Source organism: Diadema antillarum, unplaced genomic scaffold, assembly GCF_040938485.1.
Source record: "Diadema antillarum isolate AM-2024a unplaced genomic scaffold, OU_Dant_1.0 scf00000128, whole genome shotgun sequence".
NCBI lineage: Eukaryota > Metazoa > Echinodermata > Echinoidea > Diadematoida > Diadematidae > Diadema > Diadema antillarum.
The window spans coordinates 1875563-1902416 of record NW_027271017.1 but is presented as its reverse complement, the minus strand read 5'-3'; the positions used below and the strand labels follow the sequence as shown (position 1 = coordinate 1902416).

The window sequence follows — 26854 nt, the reverse complement described above, 5'->3', positions numbered from 1 at the left end:
ATGCAAAAGAAGGGCAAATGAAGAGCGTGAAAATCATTGTCACGTTTGCAAGTATTTTACAGACAACGATGACTAAGACAAAATGATATGGCGAAAAAGATCTATGTCGAGAAAGAAGCCTCGACACTGTTTCTAAAAATGGCAAATCAAAACTTAATAATTCAGTAAACAGTGTTTGGCTGCGTAATATCTTTTAATGATTCATTATTATAATTATACATTTATGCAAGTATCTTCATATCTCTGTGATTAGTTGTATATCCATCTATTAATCAACAATTATTTCAATGGGTTAGCGTTAGACATGACTGGTCTTTGAGAGCTTATGAAATGAACGAAATCAAAGTGAAAGAGTAGCCGTGAAGTACGCGAAATGCAAACAAAATATCCTCCTGTGTTTTTTTGTGTGTGTATGGAAAGCCATAGTGAAAAAAATAAAACAAAATGAGTAACTTGTGCTTATCTTCTTTCGTCACGATATGTGCAGCTGTAATTTGTATAGGTGCCTGAAAATAATTGCAGACTCTGAGGTTAGATTTTAAGGCAAGAATGACAAATTGCGTCATTTCTGAGGATGACCCGTATGTCATCGAGAATAACCCGGATGTCATTTAATAATCACCAAGGAGACAGAGTCGATCGAGTCTTGCCAACTCCTCCTCCAGCTCCTTCCGTTCTTGTAGTTTCTAGGACAAAAAAGAGGATAAAGAGAAGCGAGGCAACACCGCCATTAATCGTTATGGTTAGCACGTTAGCGTTAAGTACTAAATTACGACTGATTGACACATTGCTCTTCGTCGAAGTAAAATACACATCGATTATTCAGTGATTTTGAGTAGTAGATACACCTCTATCAGATACAACAGGTCCACTAAGTTCTATGTATATTCCCCCCCCCCTTTTGCCTTTGTTTCTTATAAGTGAAAATAACGAAACGCAAAATTTTACTCGACTAATCGATCATTATGCTTACTGGGAAAGATTCTCTCTTTCTCTTGAAGGGAGCTGTAGGGGCGCGGTGGCATAGTGGATAAGACTCCCGACTCCCAATCGCGGAGGACCCGAGTTCGATTCCCGCCCAGAGCTTACGTCCTTGGAAAAGATGTTCTTACCCACAATGTCCCTCTCGACCCAGGTGTATAAATGGGTACCTGGCAACGCTGGGGTAATGATAATTGCAGGGCTCTCTGGTAGAGCAGTGATAACACTCAAGAGGCTACCCTGGGTAAATAAAACCTTTAATATATCAATGATGTAATATGCGAGATGCTGTTTGGCCATTTGTGGTAAAATGTGACCCAAGTTATTGTTGCCAATGTCATTGTCACACACACACGCACACACACACACTCATATATAAACAAATGGAACGTCGAACACCTTTAAAAAAAATAGCTCCGCGGCACCAGATTGTGTGCGTGTGGGGGGGGGGGGGGGGGCGCTAATTCAGAGGGGGAAGTCAGTGGCGGATCCAAGCGGGGGCGCATCAAGCTCGCGCCCCCTCTTTAGTTTTCGCTAAAACAAAACAAAAAAATAATAAAAAGGAAGAAATGGGGGTGGGGCGCGTGCCCCCCCCCCCCACTTTGATTTTGTAAAGGCGCCCCCTCTTTACGGAATTTCTGGATCCGCCTCTGGAAGTGTAACTACTGCAGCCTATGAAAGCTCTTTACCTGTTGCAGCTTGCTATGAAGATGCTCTAACACGGCATCCTTATCCTTGAAAGTGTCTTCCGTCGAAGTTCCCATGCCAACGCGTCGCTGTGTACCCACGTCATCCGGGTTACTAAGGGCTATAATCTGAGGTCAGCGAAAAGAATTGAAACAATAACTTTTTCCAATGCTTACGAGTTTGTTTGTTTGGTCTTTTTTAATGAAAAGTGCATGTTAAAATGGTCAATAAAACGTTGTAGTAAAAGGATACCCTTTCTCGAGCTGGGTAGGAAATGAAGAGTTTGTTCGCAAAAACCGATAAGTCCGTTTTTGAAGATTTTGACGTACGGTCTCTGTCATAAGGTACAAAATAATACCTTTTTATTGATATATTGGTCACTACATATAAAGGTACATTTTTGTAGTTATGGTCAAAAGAAGCAAAAATTTTCTCATTATTCTCTTTATTTTTCTTGACTGAAATCGCAAATATCTTCATTTGGCAAATATGGTCTTATCCGTTTTTGCGAACAAACTCTTCAAATCTTGATTGGAGGCTTCACACTGTCTCGAAATTGTGCAAAAAATGGACACAAGATAAAGGAAATGTTTAAATTTGCCTCTCTGCATATTTACATCAAGTCATTCATGAGTGCATTCTATGCTATCGTGATGGTCGCCAATGAAGTTTCTCAAGCTCCAGCAGCAGCCTCGTGTGTGCTACGTCTTCTTGTAGCCATTGTGTTTTCTACGTGTTTCCTGCTGGTAAACTTCTTAATATAGATTCACATCTTTTGTGTAGGCCTACACAGTGTAGAATTCGTTTGTGGCTCGGGTGCCATCGTTTGACCTTTTATAGGAACCGTACTTGATATTCGGCTGTTGATTTGATTTTGACCAAGTTTAATGGGGCCAACTTCGCACGAAAATAAAAATTCCATATTCGTATTGCTGTCCTGTGTCAATTTGGGGACAATATGAAACCACCATTATAAAGATTATACAGAGTTGTTAACCTCTGTTTCTTCTATTGCTGCACCTATCTCCACCGTAAGGATCTGCAGCTGGTTTATTCCAAAAGTATAAAACCAATTTGCCCAAGTTTTGCCTCAAATATGCCGTGAATACTGTATTTTCGAATCTCGTGACCGTCTTGTTGATTCTGAATCTCCGTAGCCAAATAGCGCTCTCTTAGTGTGTGCGATGCGTTTTCTTCTCGCGGCTTAAAATGGTACCTAAAGATCGGCACCCCCTCCCTCCATAGGTAATGCACGTTAATTTCACAGTCGCGCGTCGCGTTCGTAATTTACTAAGGGATGTGTAATTGAACCGTGTTTAGTTTAGTTTGTTAGTTTGTTTATGAATTTGTTTTTCGTCTCTTCGTTTTTGTTATTTTCATAGCTTACACGGCGCTTAATCCCACGCGTATCGTTTCGTTCTATACGCTGACAGCCATGATACGCAGGGTGCCGATGTCAAGGTACCCTGCCGATACGTGGTACCCTTACCATACTAGTTACTACTAGTCCAGGCTAGGCTCCATAGAAAGTGCACTTAACCTTGTTTTTTGATATATACAATGTTTTTTGATGGATTCTTGTCAATTCGAGGGTGCTGATTCCAAATCCGATTGATGCCACTCGCGTAACCTTGAGCATTTTCGGCAAAACGCGAAAATCCAAAATGGCCGCCATATATGCTAATTTGGCCATGATAATCCCAGTTATGTCAATTTTATGACAAATTATTCCATCAAAGTTTTTTAAATTTTTGTTCCTTGAGTAATTCTACTTGCACATGCAAGAAATTTTTCATTTGAAGAGGTATATTTAGTATTTTAAGCTTATTTTCAATTCAAAATGGCCGCCACTCCTATACTCATGTACTACAATGTATATGAATGGCAAAAAATATGCATAGAAATAGAAGACAAATTTTCAGTCACATACCTATGCTTTTATCAAGTTTTGCATGTGCAATGCAAATCTGATGAGTGCCACTTAAGCGAGCAAACAAACAAGCAAACGAACAGAAGGTTTATTGTTTTTAGGCTTATCATATTCTTCTTAATACAAAACTTCAAAATGGATGCCACTCATATACCCCTGCACAATATGAACGGCAGAGCGTGTGAAATAAACAAATTTTCTTTTTTTTCTGTCACTCAGGTACACTGTTTACCAATTTGTGTGCTGATTATAAATCAGAAGGTTGTTACTAACAAAGGCTGTTTTATTTTTTGATGCAAACATCCAAATTTGCTACCTCAATCTGAATTTTTCCCTAGGTATTTGGACAAATCCACCAAAACTTGAGTTGACGCCAACATCAAGATCGTTTATCAGGAATTATTATAGATATGAACATTTGATACATATACTTGCCTTGAGATGTTCAACATCAAAATATTCATTCTGATTTACTGAATTAAAAGGCTGAATCCTAGATGATGACACAAATGAAATTTCCAATTAACTGTCCTGTTCTACATTATCTAAAAGCGATATTATACAAACTTTTCAGTCCCCTCATCCGAGAAAGAACACGAGGCAGGGGAAAGTGGAAAAAGGGACCACCTCACTTCCTATTGTCAAATCTCTGAAATGAAAACAATGCCCCAAAGTTCTTAATGTTAACCCAGATGAATTACATATGGTAGATGAATTTTATCTGCGGGTTTTTTTCGGAGTGAATGTGTTTGAGTATAGGCCTATGATGTCGAGGGAGACTCTGAGATCTGTACAGTGCTGCCTCATTCTGAAAGCAGTGTTATAACAACTTCACACTGCTTGTCTTTAATCTTCAGCATTTGCAGATTCAGGATTGCTCTCGGTAACCAGACCAGCTGTGTTATGGCCTCCTTAATGGTGGCTGTAAACTAACTCCAGAGGTCTTTTTAACATATTATGTGGTGACATTGCATTCACTTCACGTAGGAAGTTTGCAGATGATCTTGCCTTTACGTCTCATAGAAAGTCCTTGGATGACATGAGCCGAGTACTGACCCATCTCAAGACAATAGTGGAGTACTTCATCTTCTGGAGACTTTCCCCCAATCTTTATTAGATTATCATCAGACCCATGCCTTCCATATTAGTAACCATCTTGCCAACGCTATGTTCAAGGTAGCCCTCTGTGGCGAGCCTTCCAAGCATAGGCTAAGGAAGTCCATCCTCCTTCACTGGCACTCGATCACTCTCCCTCACTCTGGAAGGAAAAGATGGCAAGTGTCACCAGTGCCGTCAACGCATACCCTGACCTTCCAAACACGATAGCATGGGGGGGGGGGGGGCATTTCATGAAGCGTTTTGTCTGACAAATTTGCTCTCAGCCAATCGGATGCAAGGATTAATAAGCTTATAACAGTTTGTCAAAAAGAAAAGATCTGACAAAACACTTCATGAAATGCCCCCTTGAACAACCTGCCATCAATGCGCCTGAAATCCCACAAGCCTAGATTTCCCTACAACTGTAACTTGAAAGCTTTGACCCCAAAACAGGTTGGTGCAGATGCTGGTCTGATGTCATCTCTGATACCACCCAAGTTACCTACAACACTGTCTCTGGCCTGGCAACAAAGCCACAGGGCTTCAACGGGTGGTGATCAAACAAGTCTTCATGTCTTCATCCTGTTTCTATGGCAAATAATTGCCCTCTGACCCCTGAGGAAGTGGTGAACATCACCAGATGTCGTTGCAATTAAAACAATTGCAGGACTAATATGCATCTTTAGCCTGAGAATTCTGCAAATTTGGGGCTGATGTCGCCTGCTGCTAAACATACAATTAAAGGGTTCTTTAAAGACAATAAAAATGACAGTTTTAGTTTTAAGACAAGACTGAATGAGATCATGATGTCAAAGTGTATATTATCAACACCTTGGAACTGTGAGAGAACTGAAAGAGGTACCTCACATTACTCCTTGATTGATGTTTAATGAACAGTTTGTACGGTATTGCATTAGGACAGTTTCGTTTATGCCTTAACAGTTTTTGTTGTTTTAATTCAAGAAGAAAATCAGGTTTGCTCGGTAATATCAAGGCGGCACTTCTAAATTAAATCATATCAAAGTGATGGAGGTTATGATCCATTTCGAACTCGCCTCAGGACTGCTCCCTCCTCCCCCCCCCCTCAACTCCTTGCTGGAAAAAAATCTACAATGTAAGGGGTTTTTAGTTGTGTCATTAATGTCCGATGTGTTTTTGTCTGCATCCATGTATCTCTGCACTTACTATATAGGATTTTCTGTACTTTGTTAACATGGTTTTAGGGGAATGCATAATACAAGCTTTGCTTTCTAGCTTTCCCTCCATTTTCAACATTATTTGATAAATACCATGTATCTAGGCTCCTTAATATATTGTGTTAGCATTACATTTTTATATTCAACCGGCATGTAGAATATGATGGTATATTGATTCCTTGCGAGACGTTTAGTGAACTTATATTGTTGAGAATTTTGTTGAGACAAAATGAAATATATACGAAATTGTGTTCAACATCGTAAGGTTTATGAATATTAAATGCTCATATATGTAGGCCCACTATGTATTGTAAGTGACACCTAACACATTTCACATGCAACACTTTATGATAGCGTAGGTACGGGACTGGAAATACAGTAAATTTGTTCTATATTTCCATATGTTTTTGCCATTCATTACATAAGCATAAGAATGGCGGTCATTTTGAATTGAAAATAAGCTTAAAATACTAGTGAGGTGGTCCCTTTTTCCACTTTCCCCTGCCTCATGTTCTTTCTCGGATGAGGGGACTGAAAAGTTTGTATAATATCGCTTTTAGATAATGTAGAACAGGACAGTTAATTGGAAATTTCATTTGTGTCATCATCTAGGATTCAGCCTTTTAATTCAGTAAATCAGAATGAATATTTTGATGTTGAACATCTCAAGGCAAGTATATGTATCAAATGTTCATATCTATGATAATTCCTGATAAATGATCTTGATGTTGGCGTCAACTCAAGTTTTGGTGGATTTTTCCAAATACCTAGGGAAAGATTCAGATTGAGGTAGCAAATTTGGATGTTTGCATCAAAAAATAAAACAGCCTTTGTTAGTAACAACCTTCTGATTTATAATCAGCACACAAATTGGTAAACAGTGTACCTGAGTGACAAAAAAAAAGAAAGAAAATTTGTTTATTTCACACGCTCTGCCGTTCATATTGTGCAGGGGTATATGAGTGGCATCCATTTTGAAGTTTTGTATTAAGAAGAATATGATAAGCCTAAAAACAATAAACTTTCTGTTCGTTTGCTTGTTTGTTTCCTCGCTTAAGTGGCACTCATCAGATTTGCATTGCACATGCAAAACTTTTTAAGCGTAGGTATGTGACTGAAAATTTGTCTTCTATTTCTATGCATATTTTTTGCCATTCATATAGTACATGAGTATAAGAGTGGCGGCCATTTTGAATTGAAAATAAGCTTAAAATACTAAATATACCTCTTCAAATGAAAAATTTCTTGCATGTGCAAGTAGAATTACTCAAGGAACAAAAATTTAAAAAACTTTGATGGAATAATTTGTCATAAAATTGACATAGCTGGGATTATCATGGCCAAATTAGCATATATGGCGGCCATTTTGGATTTTCGTGTTTTGCCGAAAATGCTCAAGGTTACGCGAGTGGCATCAATCGGATTTGGAATCAGCACCCTCGAATTGACAAGAAACCATCAAAAAACATTGTATATATCAAAAAACAAGGTTGGGTGCCTTCTAGCCTGGACTATACTACTGTGTTAATATTACCACGATATGCTGCTAATTGAAGAAAAAGGTGCAACAATCCAGTAAGTTTCTCCCCCAAACCCAACCCATCTAGGCAGGAGACCGAGATTCCAGTGCTTATTTACCTTCGGTACGAAAACTAGGCAAAGGACAACAGTGGTCGCTATAGAGATGGCGCCCCCAACGAACGTGAAGACAAAGTTGATGTCTCCTTGGCTGGAGTATACGTAGGCGAAGGGGGCGCTGATCACGCACGTCAAACATACAGTGTACACCGACAAAGCAATGAATTTACCTGAAAAAGAAAGAGATACACACAAGCTATTACACATGTTCTTTTTTATATTCATGGGCTTCCTCTAATAAGGGCGCAAAGATATTCATAAGTAGTAAGTCAGTTAGACGTACATGTATCTGAAACACTACTATCCAAAGATGAATACATCTTCAACTCTTGTAACGCACGTATTTTAAATAAAGGCGATATCAAAAGGTCAGATTAGAAGATTTCGTTGTTTGATTACGTACTGTCATTGAGTTCCATGATGCGGATGTTCCTCACGGACCAGGCTAGAAATACGCCAAACAAAAGCAGTCCACCCTTGTACACCCCAAGAGCTCCCAAAAATGGAATCATGTGGTCAGACGTACACGTGTTTAGAGTTGGCACCTTAAAGATCTCCTTTTCGGGTTCCGTCTCGTCAAACTGCGAAATAAAAGGAATTTGGTACTCAGAATAGTAAAATATTTCTGCAAAGATCGTATGTTGTTGTTTACTTGCTTTTTACCATCACGATGTACATAGTATTATTCACGTGTAATAAAAGTATGCTACTAGATGATAATGTTAAATCTAGTCGTTGTGAAACATTTGCAATTTAAGCATAATGGAGCTTATTCATTGCGTTTTTCTGCATCTTCTTAATGCTTGTCTGCATGTAGTTCTTGAGAATAAATTGATAGATGTTCTTGCTAAAACACATGTTCCAGTGGAAGCAAAAATAATATTGATGGTGGCGGTGGTGATGACAACAACGATACAAGCACTGCAACTACTATCGCAACAAGTAATGATATCATCATTCCTATCACTACAGCGGTAAATATCGATTGTGATAGCAAAAATGACAAAAATACCTATAATCACTTATGATTTGAACATCAAAATCATCATCATCATGGTCATCATCGCTACCAACCTCAACCTCAACATGAACATGAACATGAACATCAACGCCAGCGTCAACATCATCACCACTATTATCATAATCGTTAATGACACTATCATCATTATCAACATCAACATCAATATCAACATCAACATCAACACCAACATCAATATCAACATCAACATCAACATCAACATCAACACCAACATCAACACCAACACCAACACCAACACCAACATGCACCAACATCAACATCAACATCAACACCAACACCAACATCAACATCAACATCAACATCAATAACAACACCAACATCAACACCAACACCAACATCAACACCAACACCAACACCAACACCAACACCAACATCAACATCAACATCAACATCAACATCAACACCAACATCAACATCAACATCAACATCAACATCAACATCAACATCAACATCAACATCAACATCAACACCAACACCAACACCAACATCAACATTAACATCAACATCAACACCAACACCAACATCAAAACCAATATCAACATCAACACCAATACCAACACCAACACCAACATCAACATCAACATCAACATCAACATCAACATCAACACCAACACCAACATCAAAACCAATATCAACATCAACACCAATACCAACACCAACACCAACATCAACATCAACATCTACATCAACATCAACACCAACACCAACACCAACATCAACATCAACATCAACATCAACACCAACACCAACACCAACATCAAAATCAATATCACCATCAACACCAATACCAACACCAACACCAACACCAACATCAACATCAACATCAACATCAACAACAACATCAACATCAACATCAGCATCAACACCAACATCAACATCAACACCAACACCAACATCAACATCAACACCAACATCAACATCAACATCAACATCAACATCATCATCACCATCAACATTATCATCGGCATCACTATCATAAACGCAGTTATTTGATTTAGGGGTAAGCGTCCATGCATGGTAGGTTTACTAGCAGATCTAAGGGCATTTTGTAACTTTTATATTTTGGGAAATCGTAGTAGCGTCCGTGGCAAAATATCAAAAATTGAACAACATTTTTAATCGATATATAAGTTATAACAATCGCATAAGAAAATTATTCTATGCTTACGATTGGTGTGAATGTCACCGTCCGTATCGTCATCGGGTCGTAACTCAGCCAAAGGGCGAAGAAGACGAGGTCGATGACCACGAAGCAGAAGATCGCCATCAGTAGACGAGAGTCTGTTAAACCCTTCTGGAAATGCGACGATGGTAAGCGAAATGCGAAGGCGACGAAATGATAAAGTTTGATACAAATAGAAATAAGAATTTTGCATACTCATATTTTTTGTTTGAATTAAAAATAATTACATACGTATACTATGATATACACACAATCAAATAAACATTCTTAGTGATAGTATTTAGACTACAGAACATGTACTGTATCTAATAATAACGCAATATTGCCATGCAGATCTGAGGCCTGTTTCATAAAGAGTTGCGATTAATCTTACGCTCAGTTTACTGAGCGTAACTTGGTGAATTTAGCGCAGTTCAATATTGAGCGTAAGTCCTGTTTCATAAAGACACGCTTGATTTCAAGAAAAATCAAGCGTAACTTCCAATAGATCGCGCGTGGCTTGCGATCAATCGCAAAGTTGTTTATGAAATACAATTTGATTGATCGCAACTTACGCTCAATCTTTATGGAACAGGCCCCGGGTTTCAAGGGAAATGTCGTATTTAGTCTCTTTACCAGCACTTTCCTTGCTTTCATGGCACTGGTGTAGATTTGATGAATACGATAGGTCTTCATAAAAAGGGCCCCAAACGATAAAGAGAGTCCCACACTGGCGACTAGGAGAACACTCTGGATAGATAGATATGAATAATGGGTAGATACATCAACTGATAGACAGACAGATGTATAGGTAGATAGGTATAAACGGACGTGACGGGCTGAGAGATGGATGGATTTATTGCTACATAAATTGGTTGAGTGACGGAGAGATAGATGTATGGCTTAAATGGGATGAATTAAATGAATGGGATGAACAGATAGGGAAGAAGGCAGATAATAAGGAAAGGAGAGAAACAAAAATATTAGTCTGAATTTAGGCAAAAGTCACGAATGATGTTGATATTAGTGCGATATCATTTTACGTTGAGACATCCACGAATTATCAACTCAATGAAATGTTCAAACTAAGCTTTCGTCTGCTATTTGATTCAACTAGATGACGGGTGGGGGTGCACAAAGTCATTGATATTTCAAATCGTCGGGTGCCCGTGCATTGGCCGCTAACGCAATACAATTTGTATTGCGTTAGCGGCCAATGCACGGGCACCCGACGAAATAAGGATTATTTTAGAATCTGTTCATGAAAGACGAAAACAAAATGAAAATAATGAAAAGGATGCCATTATAAATGTTATATTTCAACTTATACACAGAAACAGCACTTTAAAATCTGTTTGATATGAACAAATTTAAATTGAGTATTAGGACATCAGGAAATAATTTCTTGTAAATAAGGAATGACGAATGACCAATAGGATACAGTGTGGGCTAGGCACCTGGACGTGGCAGGAGCCCGGATGTTACCTTTTACAGCTAGTTGCAGCAGTCTGATGCAGCTGAAAACTTCCATGCTAGCCATGATGGTAAAAATATAATTATTCAGAAGACCTCTGACATGGGCAAACAAGACCCACGAGACCGACATTACATCACCGGACATAAAATATGTCCGTCTTGTGGGCCTTCATTGCTTTATAGTGTCCAACTCGTGGGTCTTGTTTGCATAGTGTCGGACTCGTGGCCCTTATTTGCCTAGTGTCGAGCTCTTGGGCTGTATGACTCCTGGACTTCTCGTGGGCCGTATGACTCATGGGTGTCGGTCTCGTGGGATAACCCGATTCTGACTGCTTACCTGGCATCGCAGTGCGAGGACGATTGGGTCGCCTTCGTTGGGGACTTGGAGGGCTTCGATAGTCAAAAATATGGAGGAGTAGAGAAGCACGCCACCAGCGGCGATCACGTTGTTCAACTTGGGACTCGATATCTTCAGGGCTCTAGGAGAAGAGGCAATTGGACGGATCGACGTTTGTTACCCAACGTGAAAGGTACAGTGTATCATTAAATGGGCTATAGAATCTCTGCAGTCTGATTGGCCAGTTATCATGCATTTATTTTTTTTCTCATTCATTCAAGCGTATGGCACGAATAAATGAGTAAAAATCATTTTACTCAAACCAGCGATCCTGGTCTCTTCCAAAGGACCATGCAAAGAGGATAGAGTATCTTGCCTTTGAGCACAACCGCTGCTTCGAATCAGGATTGAGAGGTCTTGTTGAGAGTGTCTTTGTTTTGTTTTTGCTTTCGTTTTTCATAAAGCCACAAAGGTTGCTCAAAATGTGAAGTAAGGTCTGCCAAATCAAGCAAACGTTTCAAGAAAAGCACAATGATTCAAAACAGAACAAAAAGTCGTGATCTTGACATCCTACTAGATCATAAATAGGCCTACCAATTAGCGCTCGTCCACGAAATGCGTTGATTAGATAGATACTGTAGGTGTTTTAAAGCATAAAAGGCGGACCGAGGTATTTCAAGTGAAAGCTTTCTGATTTGATATTCTAAATTAGGTCAAAGCCTTTGATAAAATTTTGGCAATTAATTAGTATATCATTAATTGACTTTGCTCTGAACGGCAAATTGCGTGAAGTACATCAGAGCAACAGAGAGTTTTCAATACCCCGCTGTATGTCTTGCACTCGTAACACAAACTAGGAAAGGTGGGACTAGCACTTGTGTGATCAAAAAGATTTCAAATTGATTTCTCTAGCTTGATGTTTCTTTGACCACATAATAATAATATTGCATGATCTCTTTTATTTTACAATTAGAAAGATAATATCGAAGGAAGGGCATCATCTTTCTTAGCTATAATATAGTGGTTTTAAGAAATTAGCTACCAACTCTGACAAATTTACAAAGTAAACATTTTACTTCTTGTTCCTGTGGCCGACGTTGATAGCCAAGAAGGCAATGGCGAGTAGAATTCCAAGTGAAGCGGCGGTTAGGATGATGATTTTATTGGTGTTGCCAATAGCAACATCGACTTTGATCTCTGTTGGACCATCCACTGGTACGAAGGAACCTTGAATGTAAAGAGCGACAAACACACACTAGAGATTAGAAAGATGCATGCAAGATCCATGTTGGAAAAAAAACCCAACAAAACTGAAAGCTGCGTTGATTAACGCAACAAAGAGTTATCGTTTTTGTTGGTCTTGTTCTGTTTTGTTTCGGATTTTCCAAGATATCTTGCAGGATGCGCATCATAATAAACCTGAAATGTTTCTGTCCGCGTATCCTGGCAGAACTATCATTAACCACAATAAAACGCACAAAATCCACCAGCTTATCATTAGTAAGTCGATCACACATTAATGATGAATATAGGTAAAAAATCACCCTTAATGCACTTCGGAAATGTTTGAAATATTACCAAATACCAATGGAAAAAGAGGGAAAGGAAATGCACTGGATAAATTTTCGCTCGTGAAGGATACTTTCCAAATTATTTCAGGCATGTAAGGTGACGATTAATAACGCAGTGCATTTCGGAGTGACATATCCTTATGTCTATCTAATTTGACGTTCATGATTTGTCAACATGAAGAGTTTGATCGCAAAAGGAGTTATGTACATTGTTGCCAATTTAAGATATTTTCGACTAAACGTACTCAGTAACGGTGGAAATGATAAAATATACAGGATATCTTCTATTATTACTTGAAGAATATTACTTGTTTTGCAACAATAAGGTGTCCTTGGAAAGATTTCGTTTCGCTCCAATTGATGATGGACTTAATCAAAGATGTTTAAAAATGGCGCTAAACCCATTTTGTGATCAAATTGTTCATATGTCTTTCGATATAATGTCAGTAGGAGGAATTCAGTCGAAGTTGTAGATGAAAGTGATAGTCATACCTTTCCACTTAAAGTCTTGTTTCCATCGAATACCATCCGTCTTGCGATCATAGACAAAGATTTGCCGCACCACGCCGTCTGTTCCGGAGAATGATGAGATAATAAGAAAGTGAAACCTCAATTTCATGTACACTGTATATGTAACTGGAAATACGTCAAGATCAAAGATGTTTTGTTCTTATGTGATCCTGCATCACAAAAACACAAAAGTGGCCAGACAATGACTTTTAGTAAAGGGGGATTCTTAAAGAACAGACTCTAAGCTCTATAATGATATATAACTCAATACAAATGAACTTTACTATAACTTATCTAAAAACACACACGCACGCACACACACACACGCACACAGACACACACACACACACACACACATACACAATCCGGAAATAATGCTTCCTGGAAAAGTCTCTATAGGGACAGGGGTCTTCAGGGTCTATTCAAGTGCTAAATCATCGATCATACCAGGCTGTGCTCTGGGCAACGAATGAATAAAAAACAGAAAAAAAATCTCCATAGCAGCCCCAATGAAGGAATTATCAAATTAAAGTGAAATTTTCTACATTTATCTAACATATTACATTCATGATTGATACTAATTTTGAATGCATTAGCATTATCCTTTCAAAGTTATCAGAGTTAAAAGTTACGAGTGTGTATAGTTTTTAAGAAATGAAAAGGTGCCTCTCAGACTTTTATACCTATCATATTATTGGCAAAAAAAGGTGTTCTGTGTAGAAAAACTAAAGAAGCACAACTTCCCATTTGTTTCTTGATCAGAAACATTAGAATTATGTGGAGGCGAAAATAATGCTCTTTCAGAAAATATGAAACAGTGAAGTTAACTTGCTTGCCCAATTTCACCTATTTTGAGTCCTCGCGTAAAATAAAGGCGCGCGACTTTTTGTTGATTTTGTGATGCACATTGTATCATTCTAATCATAATGAACACTTCAATAACTATCTAGAAATCATTTTTAAACCCAACTTTTTCAGTTGTTTTGCTACATGGTAACTTGTAACTGTATTTTTTTTTCTTTGTTGTAATTGCAAATATATTGACGATCCATTTAATCATCTTTTCGGCACCTTTAGGATGAAACTCGCGCCGATACTTAAATATATAGTTTTGTTCGGGATCCTAAGAGACTATACTCTTCTACTGCTCCTCAGGTTCATTCAAATATCCAACAAACAAACAAATGAACAAACAAACAAACATCCTCCACCACCACCAATATCACAACAGTCTCTATTTATTTTACCTTGTATTTGCTGGATTACTGCGTCACTCTCTCTGCTCCCATACTCATCGAAAGCTCCTGGTCCCTGGACGAGAAACACCAATAAAGAGTTGCGATCATATCTCAACAAGAGGACTAACAGATGACGTGACAAACATGAGGACAAGTGTTTGAATACGGAAGCCGATAAACCTATAATCTAACGACCCTTCTCACAAAGTTTGATAGCGATGGCAGAAATGATAAAGAGTTTGACAAAGATGTCTACAATAAAGAACAATGAAATAAATGAAAATGTCTGCAATACAAAAGTAGGCACCTTCTCTCAGACTGTTGAAATAATACTATTTGAAATAAGAATAATTATGAACATCGTTAATTTTCTATTATGTTATTGAACATCTACATCTATTTTTTTTAAATATGCAATAACCGTTTATTGTCATATTGTACTCTATACTTTTGTCGGATATGAAATGACTTATGTGTAGTTTGTGTTATCATATCAACAATCATGGCCGTGTCACTCAGTTAGGCTCACCGTCAGACCGACAAATCGTGTTTTCTTGGTCTCCTCCACCATGATGTCTGCTAGGACCTTGTTGTCGTAAGTGAAGTCAGCCAATGACAGGCCTGGATACTGAGATGAGATCACGTGACTAGAAGCGTTCAGGGCGAGGGCTATGGTCATGATCTAAGAAAAGACAATATGGATGGTACGTTCAGATGATCTAGACCAGAAAACCAATGCACACAACAAAATTAGTGTCTAGATTTTGTATTTATAATACGGACGACAAGCAATGTGGAACAGACAGATATAAGAAGTCAGCGGTCAATAAATAATGTGCGCCATCAAAGTTGATTGTAAGTGGCACCAGGAAAAGTTAAAGGGGAATTTTACCCCAGATGTAGGCCTATGTATGGATTCAGCGAATAGAGTAATACTATATGGGAAGGACACATGAAAAAAGTTTGAGGAAATATTGGGAAATCTTTTCCCAAAAAGAAAATTTAAAGTTATTGAACCGACATCGTTCGACAAGAATGCTACAGCAGATGATGACGTCAGAAGAGGAAGGTATTGAGAAAATTGTATTGATTGCAATAATCATAATTATCCAGCGATTAATTTAAGGGATGGAACTGATAAAAACCTTCATAATTCATAACTTCATAAAAGATATTAAATATCATAATCCTGACTTGTCTATTTTCATACCTGATCGTACCCATAGGAGTCACATGCACCAGTGGTGACGAGCTGCCCTTGAAGAAACTCAAAAAACTCCAGGCGATCCTCGTCCGGGTACTTTGAGTTTGAAAATTAAAGACGCGAACAAATAAAGTTTAAAAAGTCATTTGTTCATGATATCAAGAAATGAATCAAGTATACACTAAAATACTAAAGTACAAGATCAAAGCTTAGGATGATACCAATACCAAGTTATTGGTAATGCTCAGTTTACATGATATCATTATTATATCTACATCATTATTTTGTCTAACAAACAAATCCTGGATTGTAAAGTCACACACAAGGCCCGAAATTGCGACGTGTTCCATCAAAGTACATATTAGATACTGAGTATCACGTTTGTTCAATTTATCCTCAAAATAATTTCTATTCTAATTTCTTTTTTGAAAGCTACACTGATCTCTATGTAGTCCGAACTACAATTTGACTATAGTGGATGTTTAGGGATATACCCTCATACAATTTGCTCATGCAAGTCATGTATTAAAGTGGATTACAGAACGACAATAAATAAATAAATTAATAAATTAATTAATTAATTGTAATAAATTATCCCGAGTCCCGTTTTGTGTCACCAAGGCTGCATGCCAAGGTGAAATACAACTGAATAATTTAGTTTTTTGAAGTTCTATAGTCCAGTACTTGTGCATCAATAGAACATGCGCTAACTTGTATAATAGATAGACTTCTCGACCTACAAGAATTTTCCATAGGTCTAGGCCCTACTAGACCTACATGGCCATATACCGAAATGTTTACATGATCACGTGATGCAATCTAACCAATCACAACCCATATTATACTTGACCTATTTACTGTGATACGATAATCAGACAGACTTTATTAGCAGGACCTACTATTCCGTTGAAGTTTATCGTTGATAGATCTTCCTGAACCTCAAAGCCGCGCATGCTCAGATATCCGTCAATGGCTTCGCCTACCTCCTCCACCAAGCAGAAATCTTCACCTCTGGCCAGAATTTTATTGGTCTCTATCACCCACCAGTTGGCGTGGTACCAACCCATCAACACCCAGACATACTTCTTACCATACAAGCCCTGCCTGTAAACCTGTTGATTGGAGAAAACAATGGTGATTGGAGAAAACATACTCAAACATTTCACTGTATCCTCAATTTGTTGGAGATGAAATAAAACAAATTGACTTGACTTGATAATACCATATATAGAATGCAGCATAATCTATAAAATCAAAAGCATTCCTCATCGCATAAAATATGTAATTATTGACAATTCGTATCTCATTGCAAATTAATGATTGACTAATTGCCCTACATCGATGTGAATAAGCACTGAATTGATTAGTGTTTTAGTAGAAATGAATTTGAATTCGTATCTTTCACGAAGTTTGCTGCGTGAGACCAAAACACTATTAATCAGAATCCACGTAACCAATTAAGCTCAGATTCATCTTATCCTATGATGATATCCTGATATACAATACTGATAATACTGGTTTATTAGACAATGACTGATTCCAGCTGACATTTTAAGCGATAGATAATTTCGTCCCCTTATGCCCCTTTTCCATCGATTGCCAAGTCCCGAATCATTTAACTGGAATCAAGTGATATTCAAACAAAACAAGACATGGCTTGTTTTAGCCAAGAAATGAAAAGTCAATGAAACAAATAGGTACTCTATCAAGTGAGTGAATGAGTGAATGAAGAATGAATTAATAATTTGATCTATTGATTGATTAACGTATAGACATTTGTTGAGGTGGGGTATTCAAATTATAGCAAACCCTGAGTTCAGGTTGGATTCGATATACTTTCAAGAAGTGTACGTGTATTGAGGAAATTTTACGAGTAAAAGCACTCACACGCCTTCCTCGAGATATAAAGCCATTAAGATAGTTAAGAGAATAGGGCATTTGTCTCCATTAATTGCGACAATAATTAATTATATAACTATGAATAAATAAATGATTTGATGATCCATGACAAGAACAAAATAAAGGATGTTTCATTCGTTCTTCCATGTATCAAATCCTCGGGAAATTGTAACAATTCAGCAACGGGTTGATAACGAGGGATCCCCTCGCCCCCCCCCCCCCTCCCTCTCTCTCTTCCATGATATCTGCATATTGGTATTCGTTGAATGTATACACTCAATTCATGCAATATAAGATTCATCTGATTTATACATTGGCCTATGATATATAGTTCAATCATTATACAAAGAAAAGAAAAAGAAAAGAGAGAAATAGATGATCATGCATATCTCTCTACCTACCTACCTATCTATCTATCTATCTATCTGCCTACCTATCTATCTATCTATCTATCTATCTCTTTCTATCCATCTATCTATCTATCTATCTATCTATCCATCTATCTATCTATCTCTCTATCTACCTATCTATCTATCTCTCTATCTATCTATCTCTCTATCTACCTATCTATCTATCTATCTACCTATCTATCTATCTCTCTATCTATCTATCTTTCTCTCTCCATTTCTATAAACATATCAATCAAACTTTAATCGATATCGACTTGTGATATACCATATTATCATTGTTATATACCTCGCAGAAGACTCGTGTGGCGGTGTCGGTGTACACGCTGAGAAATATGATCCGCGCATCGTGACGCTGTATATAAGTAAACAAAATGAAAAGGGAGACATTTCATGTGGCTTTTTTAAAATCTCATTTATCAGAAGTATCATACCTATAGAGATACCGAATCTTATTATTCAAATCTAACGGCACATCTTCTGCAGTAAATAACACATATATTTTTAGTCTTTGCCTGTGAATATTAAAGTTGTGAGCTTCATAATGCATTTTGAGGGCTTGTCTTTTTCCAAGGAGTAATATAGAGTAAGTATCATCATTGGAAGGACATCTTTTGATATCGGAGATATCAAGTTTAACACCATTTTCTTTGGGAAGTGCAACTATCTGAATCTCACTTTCAGGAGGACGCGCATTCGCTTCAAAATACTTTTTTTCAATTTTAGAAAGTTTGTTTAATGTCCCGCACCCTGTCTGGATAGGTCTATTGCAGACCGTGGGTTGTGCAGAACTTTAATTTCAAGTGAACATTATTAGTAATTGTGTCGCAGTATTAATTATTATAGTCTAGACTTTGGCGTAGATATAGTATCACATAACCATGATAACCTCCCTTCCCCAAAGAGCGATATTAAAGCACTGTCACATGTAAACCAAAAACATAGAAACCATTGTAGTGCTATATCACTGTTCCATATCTGTCATTGGATGCACCTTAATATGCACTTATGACTGCACACAAGTCTGACATGAATTATGGCAGTTTTCTACAGCGATAATCTTTAATTGTTTGAGAAAGATAACATGAAATCAATTTTTTTGTAATCGACAGTTTCAGACAGGCAAAACTTCTCAAAGTTTGTAATAACGAAGGCTGGTGACCGAATTCTTTAAACTTGAATTAAGAGAAATTCAAGGCTGGTGACCGAATTCTTTAAACTTGAATTAAAAGAAACATGATAACATCGTTTGAAAGATTATGACCATCTTTGAAGCTTATTCCTCATTGTATTTTCTGAAGACCAGAATTTAACGCTTATTTTTCAAAGTTACTTTCAATACGAACAATTGTATCTCTATGTAAAGAGTGGATCACAAGCGCAACGTTCGACGTCGCGTGCGATCTTTACAGAATAAGCCCTCTCAGTACCACAGGCATGTTATTCTGTGGACTTTGTACATAATCATCTTTACGACGGGACTCAAAGATCTAAAGCACCACAACAACAAAGACAAATATCTCATACATTTCAATGGAACCTCAACATCGTAAGCAACTAGGAGCAATTCTAAGACTTATGGAGAGATTCGTGAAGAAAAAAAAAAGCACCAGTCTATTCACTTCTTATTTCTTTTTCCTAAAAATCGATTTCTGTAGCATTTCTTCAGGAGAAAGCTTGGTTAGATAAGGCCGCCGGACTTTTATCTAACAAAATTGACAGCGGGCGTTTTTTTTTTTTTATTGAGAAATGGGCATTATTGAAGAAATTATTGATTTTTTAAAAAAAGTGGGAAAAACAGGAAAACCTTTCGACTATTTGTGCCTCTGCTCTGGCTGAATATCTTTTAAATTTTATGAGTCTCATGTCTTTTTTCTCTCTTCGCAAAACATTGATCTGTCATGGCATTTCCCAGTATGTCTGATTTTCCCCCCTTTTTTTTTGGTCAAAAAGCTAGCTGAATCAGTTGATAGGGACAAAAGGATAAAAATTAAGGAAAGTTGAGTGGTCTTAAACAATGATTACGCAATCACGCAATTACGCATATAATGCAAGTTGTATACGTACAAGAAGGTATGAATAAATTAGTGTGTAAACAATATCGGACTGAATAATGCTTTTAAAAGGTATATCTAAATAGATTAAAGAAACACCGCGATAGCTGCTACGATTAAAATAATTTTCACGAGTGTTTTTTTTTTATTTTGACATAGACAGAAATTAAATGGGATGGCTAGTAACTGATCAGTGGGAATCAGTGAGAATGCTGGAGATGATTGTTCCAATTCTTGTGGGATTCATTTAAGAGTACATTATGTATCTATTGTTGTGTGAAAATTATTTGCTTCCGAACGGTCTCATATTCAAGTAATTTGCAGTTTAATACAGGCATGCTAGCCTGGAAACATTAAACTGCACATTACTTGACTGTGAGACCATTCTGAAGCAAATATTTTTCACACAACAATAGATATATAATGTACTCATAAATGAATCCCACAAGAATTGGAACAATCATCTCGAGCATTCCCACTGATTCCCACTGATCAGTTACTAGCCATCCCCTTTAAGTGAAATATTGTGGGGGAAGGGGTATCTTTTTTTTTCGGGTAAAAATCTTGCGGTAGATGTTGATTCTTGTTTAACCCACCATAAGTCCATTATCAATGCCACAAAGAGGTAATAGCTTCTTATAAGCATGTAATGGACATCGATTTACTGTGCATTTAACGAATATTGATTGGAATGTAGTGTAGTTTCAATTTGCAAAGCTTCTCAAGGACGTCGGTCCGACTGATTTTATTGATTTAAAAAGTTAAAGAAAAAAAAAACTTTCTAGAGGTAAAACAGATTTTAGCCAACAAGTGGGAAACTCCTCTCATCAAAATGAGACGTAAAGGGTGGTGCGTCACTGCAAACAGAGTTTGCTTCAGGATTTTGTCTCTTTTAGTGCCGTTCATACATTTAGTTTGCCATTATGCATCAAATTTATTTCATGTCATGATTTTTTGAATGATACTCTAATCGATATTCATTGGTATTCACAATTAGATTAAAACATACCATTTGTGTTGAAGTATAGATATATGTACACAGGAAAAAAAAAGAGACGATCATGTAATTCTGTTTGTCTGTCCAACTGTCCATCTGTCTGTCTGTGCTGCTATAATTCTCCTTTTCCGAAATTTCTTTTCCAAACCGCTGACGTCAAGGACGTAGAAATTATTCTGAATCATATACCATGTATACGTTTTCATTGTCTTGTTTGTCGCGTGCAATTTACAGCCTGGCTATCATCTCCGTTGAACGGTTATAGGCCTGGGTGCTATCTCAATGACACTCCGAGGCCCGATTAAATCTTTCACCACCAACATTTTTTTTCAACACTATCTTTGTGCTATGTGCGAGTGGCAATTTAAGGTGGCAACTCGGAAAGAGTTAACGGCATTCATAATGAAGTCTTTCAGTTTTCGATTCTAAGCATTTTCTTGAGTTAGCTGCAGTGAATGCCTCAATTCAATTGCACGGGGGCTATCATGAAGAGTTTTATCGCAATAATGAGCTAACTCCTTTCTTGTTAAAATGAGATATTTGTGACTAAAGCCCTCTAAAAAAACAAAGAAAATGATTAAGAAAATACAGAATATCTTTAACTTTAATCCCAACTTCTAAAATATTCCTTGTTATGTCACAAATGAGGTATTATTGGAAAGGTTTAATTTTGCTCTATCTGAAGATGGACTTACTTGAAATGTTTAAAAGTTGCGCTTAGTTTATTTTGCAATAAAACTCTTTTAATGTACATTTTTCGCGGAGATGACATTAAGTTCAAAAGGAAGCCAGATATTTCTTCCTTGTTCTTTGTCAGTCAGAATTAGATGTAAGTAGAACGCGAAATCACAAATGCATTCAGAGTTTTTTATTCATCTGTATGTGCTACCTTGTCTGAAAGGAAAAAAGCTCAAATTATCTTTCCAAGGTTCAGAGTAATGCAGCGCGGAAAACGCATGCAGAAGTTCCCCGTCGCAAATATTGATCATGCAGGAGTGAAGTACTGTCCTTCATCACCACATAAAATTTAAATGCATGGAATGTAATACATCTCAGCGTTCATCTAATATTCTTCCTGAAATCAACTTCATTGGCACAAAGAGAGCAAATCATATAAATATTTCAAATGACAAAGAAGGCACAACACACTAATGCACCTGTCAAAGAGCACAATAATCCGACAGACTATAGAGACTAAAATGAAAAAAAAAATGTAGATTGAGCCAAAATATCATATACAGCCATAACTCTTGGAGAAAGTCATATTTTTCATCATTCGTGTGTGATATGTTGTCATGAGCAGTTCCAACGTAATCATTAGGTCTATTAGATTATATATATATATTTTTTATTTCCTGTTGACACAATCATTAAGCCATTTCCTTAATTGTCAATTAGAAAGTAATTTGTGACCAGGGGAAAAATGCTGATATCTCTGCGTTGCCATAGTTACAGGTTTGTCTGGACTTTACCTTTAGACTCTCGATATTGGTGCGCGGGTCATCATTCATGGTTTCTATGGCAATGGTGTGCATTCCTTCCTCTTTCATCATCGTAGCAAACTCTATCATCTCCTGGAATAGAATTCAGAAAGTTGAAGCAGCCAAGTATTAGTATACATCAAGACTCGTATAGGCGGCCGTGTAACATTTTTCGTGGAGGAGGAGGGGGGGGGGGGGGGAGGCGTTGGGAGGCAAAGGTGAATGGTACCCCCTACTCCGAACCTGATCACCATGTCCTCTCCGATCATCCTTGGTTCTGGTAGTTTAAATAAGCAAAGTGGCAATCATGTATTTACGAAGGCAGTTTATGCACGCTGCCCTTAGAAAAGGGCTTGTCTCCGAAAGTGGTTGGGGTGTCTGTGACCCTCGGAAGGAAAGCAATAATTGACAGGTGAAAATGACTATATGACGAAAGTGTAGGTCTCATCGTATACATTAGGTAACACTCTCCGCTGCCCCAATGTAATTTTGATCTATTTTGGCGGCATAGCTGCGCATTAAGTAGTAAATGATTAACGTAATTGCCCGCAGGAGCGGGTGCTTATACCGTCTTCATTACGCCGCAATGCGAAAAGAGTGACAAGGCTGAGCTGTCATTTAGCATAATTGACAACCAATCATCATATTTCATTTCAGTCCAAGCAAGACAAGAACACAGCGAAAACACACACACTCTAAAACAAACACACATAAATGTACACACACACACACACACACATGCACATGATTGTCTACATTGTATTAGAATGTGGCATTTGATATACAAGGGAAACACGTAACAGACTGTGGCATTTTTATTTTTCTCTTTGAACGAGGTTCCCAGTAGCTGATAATTCATCGAAAAATATCTCGCTTCAGAATTTAAGTTTGGAGTAGAAGGGTTTCATATCATATTTATCATTTTTATGTACTTTGTGGAAATCACTTGAATTCGTGCTTTTAATATCAACGCAGTTCAATTTGAATGAGTAACCGATGTATATCTGAAATAAAACTTTAATAACGTTCCTCAAAAACATGTCTATCAAGTCAGGTTTAGCCTAGCGAGGGTTTTCCACTCAATATTTCGCACAATTGTGAGTGAGTGTCTGAAGTCGGAACGGTTTCACCTCTGGAACATAAAGAGCGAGAGGTGATTGGCCGTCTATACAGTTACTTCAGCCATGGTGCAGGCATATCCGTGATATCACATATTAGCGTATACTAAGATTCGAGCGTTTGATGGACACATAATGGCGTCTAATGGAACAACCGCTGTATAGCGTGTTGAGTGTTGTTTGATGAATGTAGGCCCTTGAAAGGTGATCGAATAGAAAAAAGAAAAACTTGTTTGAACAAATCTTGGAACACGACGTTTGATTTTGACATTATTAAAGGGACATTTCGGAAGATTTATATCATTTCATGTAGTACATAAAGCCATAGTGCAATGTAAAGATTTGTGAATTTATTGTAATCTTTGAGCAGATAAACCAATACAACAAATCCAACCAATACAACAAATTCAACCAATACAACAAATTGAAACCAATTCAACAAATTGAAAACAAAAACAAAAACAAAATGGCAATACTGAACAAGGAAGATGACATAGGAGGCTTACATATTCCACTAATATAGCAAAGTCTTTTCATTACAATACCACTTCCTTAACAAGTTCACATGTGTAGAATTCATGAATGTTTTCTACTTTTGCTCTGCTTCCTTGAGTACTAGTCCCAGTCCCAGTCATGTATTCTTATGTGAAGCTGTTATGTCATCATCCTCGTTCATTGTGATCTGTTATGAATTTTGAACACATTCTGGTTGGGGTTAGTTCTCATCCAAATCTCTATGAATTCTGAAACGCTCTGTATACATGGTATAACCAGTTTATATGTGTTCAGATGCAAAAGTCTGAAAATCATCTGGAGGTCTCCTTTTTAAACCAACTTTAAATTTAACATTAGTCAACTGGAATATGACTTCTCGAAAGAGGTTGACGTCTCGGCAGATGATCCCCGCCATTTATCATGTTTTATTCCTCACCCCACCCCGTGCCCCCTTTCTCTCATTCACTCACTCACATTATTCTGAATCTTTGCACCATGATGAATTACGATATCTCTTGTTAGTTGTTGTTGTTTTTTGCGAGGAGAGACCACTTTGGTCTTATAAAGTGAATCACTGTACGTTATGACTCACTGATAAAACAATTCGATAAAGGGGAAAGAGAAATCAAATCTGTTCAAACATACGTCTCTAAAAAGGTTGACGTCTTGGTAGACGATGGCAGCCCTCTTCCAATCCATAGCCTTCAGGAGGGCCACCCTGGCCGGGTTGAAGACCGAGTTGGCTGGGTAGATCTGCACCGTGTAGGGGTAATACTCCAGCAGTCTGTCGTCTGCTTGGAACTGGGCTATTCCAACCTGTCGACAGATGCATTGATTAACCGTCAATTTTGATGCTGCGTACGTGCTCTATCACTTTCAAATCTGCATGTTCATGATGGTAGGTGCTGTTTACAAAGTGAGGAGAAATGCAATTTGTTTCCGGTGATGATGGTGACGAAAGTTAACATTGATGTTTGATGGAGATGGAATCATGGACCTTCGAGGCATCTTGCCCTTTTTTTTGCACGTCAATAAACCGATGTAGATACTGGTTTAAAAGCCTCGCCACCACTTTGACCCGGACAATTTTCGTTATGTTCATTATGCTAGAATTCAGGCTTGTAATGTAATTTTCACCGTCTCCCCCACATAATGATAACAATGAGAATTATAATTACAATTGGAAGTATGGTAACGACAGTAGACGAAGCAGTAGCTATAATAGTAAAAAAAACAAACAAACACCGCGCTCACCTGTACGAGATGGTACTGAGCCGCCACCCGGTTGATCACCTCCCCCACGCTGGAGTAGGTCGGTCCCCAAGCCATCACCACTTGGGGAGAATTATAGATTACGTCATAAAGATATCGGAGAGCAGGGCCTGGTCGAGCCTAAACAGAATACCCAATAGAGTATGGAATGCACAAAATCATTTTCGTGTTTGTAAAGTGGAGGCGTTGGTACTGATAAACTGTAGCTTCTTATTCAAAGGACTGGCGGGCTGATGAACGGTTCAAACAGTCTCAGACACCGTAATCAAAAGAAGATATGAATACACTGATAAAGCTATCTGGAACGGATTTTTTATCCATAAGTACTAGACTTTTTTTACCAAAAGGAAAAATATAATGGTGAACGGATAATCATGTAATGTGATGTCTTTAGAAGACTTGAAAGGGGAATGGACTTGTCATGGGAATGTCATTGTTATCACTTTATAAAGCGTCAGCATATTATTAGCATAATTTCTGGAATCAATCAAGTTTGGTGTAATGATCCCTCCCCTAATCCATGTCAGAGAACAAGGAGATTTTTATTCAAGGGTCTTCGAGAGTTTGTGTTCAAATGAATGATATTCTGAGGATATTAGTTGTCTATCATTTGTATTTAGTTACAACCTCTTTTGAATGCAACTTATTTGAAGGAAAATTACTCTCTATGACAATACGTTGAAGTCAATAGCCATAGTCGATAATAAAGGTCCTGGTACCTGAGTCCAGTTCCAAATGATTCGTAACTCGTAGTCCTCCAGAAGATTCGGTTCAGCGTTTACGTGTTCGACGGCAAGGAGGACCGTACACACCAGCTTGTCATAGTACGTGGCAGAAAACGGGAGGAATCCGGCGATGTACAGCGGAATTTTGCCGGCACTTTCTCCGCCCCCATCGCCCGCGTCATTGGACCAGCGGGCTGCGTCGGGCCAGATGTCCTTGTAAAGTGTGCAGTTCCGCCATCGCTCGAGTGTTGTCGAGGCAGCGGCGCTGTTCGGCGTGATAAGGCCCAGCGCCGCGGCGATAACGATGATGACTAAAGTGACGCCTGCTTGAAGTCTCAT

General features: G+C 37.9%; 1 protein-coding gene across 1 annotated transcript; it reads right to left on the bottom strand.

Moving 5' to 3' along the window:
* Nucleotides 1–611: 611 nt before the first annotated feature.
* Nucleotides 612–26854, bottom strand: LOC139720468 (gamma-aminobutyric acid type B receptor subunit 1-like). Its single transcript, XM_071631824.1, has 18 exons — nt 26510–26854; nt 25773–25910; nt 25164–25334; nt 22897–22998; nt 18663–18728; nt 16967–17179; nt 16074–16163; nt 15393–15545; nt 14873–14936; nt 13608–13685; nt 12621–12771; nt 11545–11686; nt 10368–10481; nt 9738–9863; nt 7934–8111; nt 7531–7700; nt 1671–1796; nt 612–686 (listed from the first exon to the last, which is right to left on the bottom strand). Exons 1-18 carry the CDS (start codon nt 26852–26854, stop codon nt 612–614), a joined length of 2502 nt encoding a protein of 833 aa, XP_071487925.1.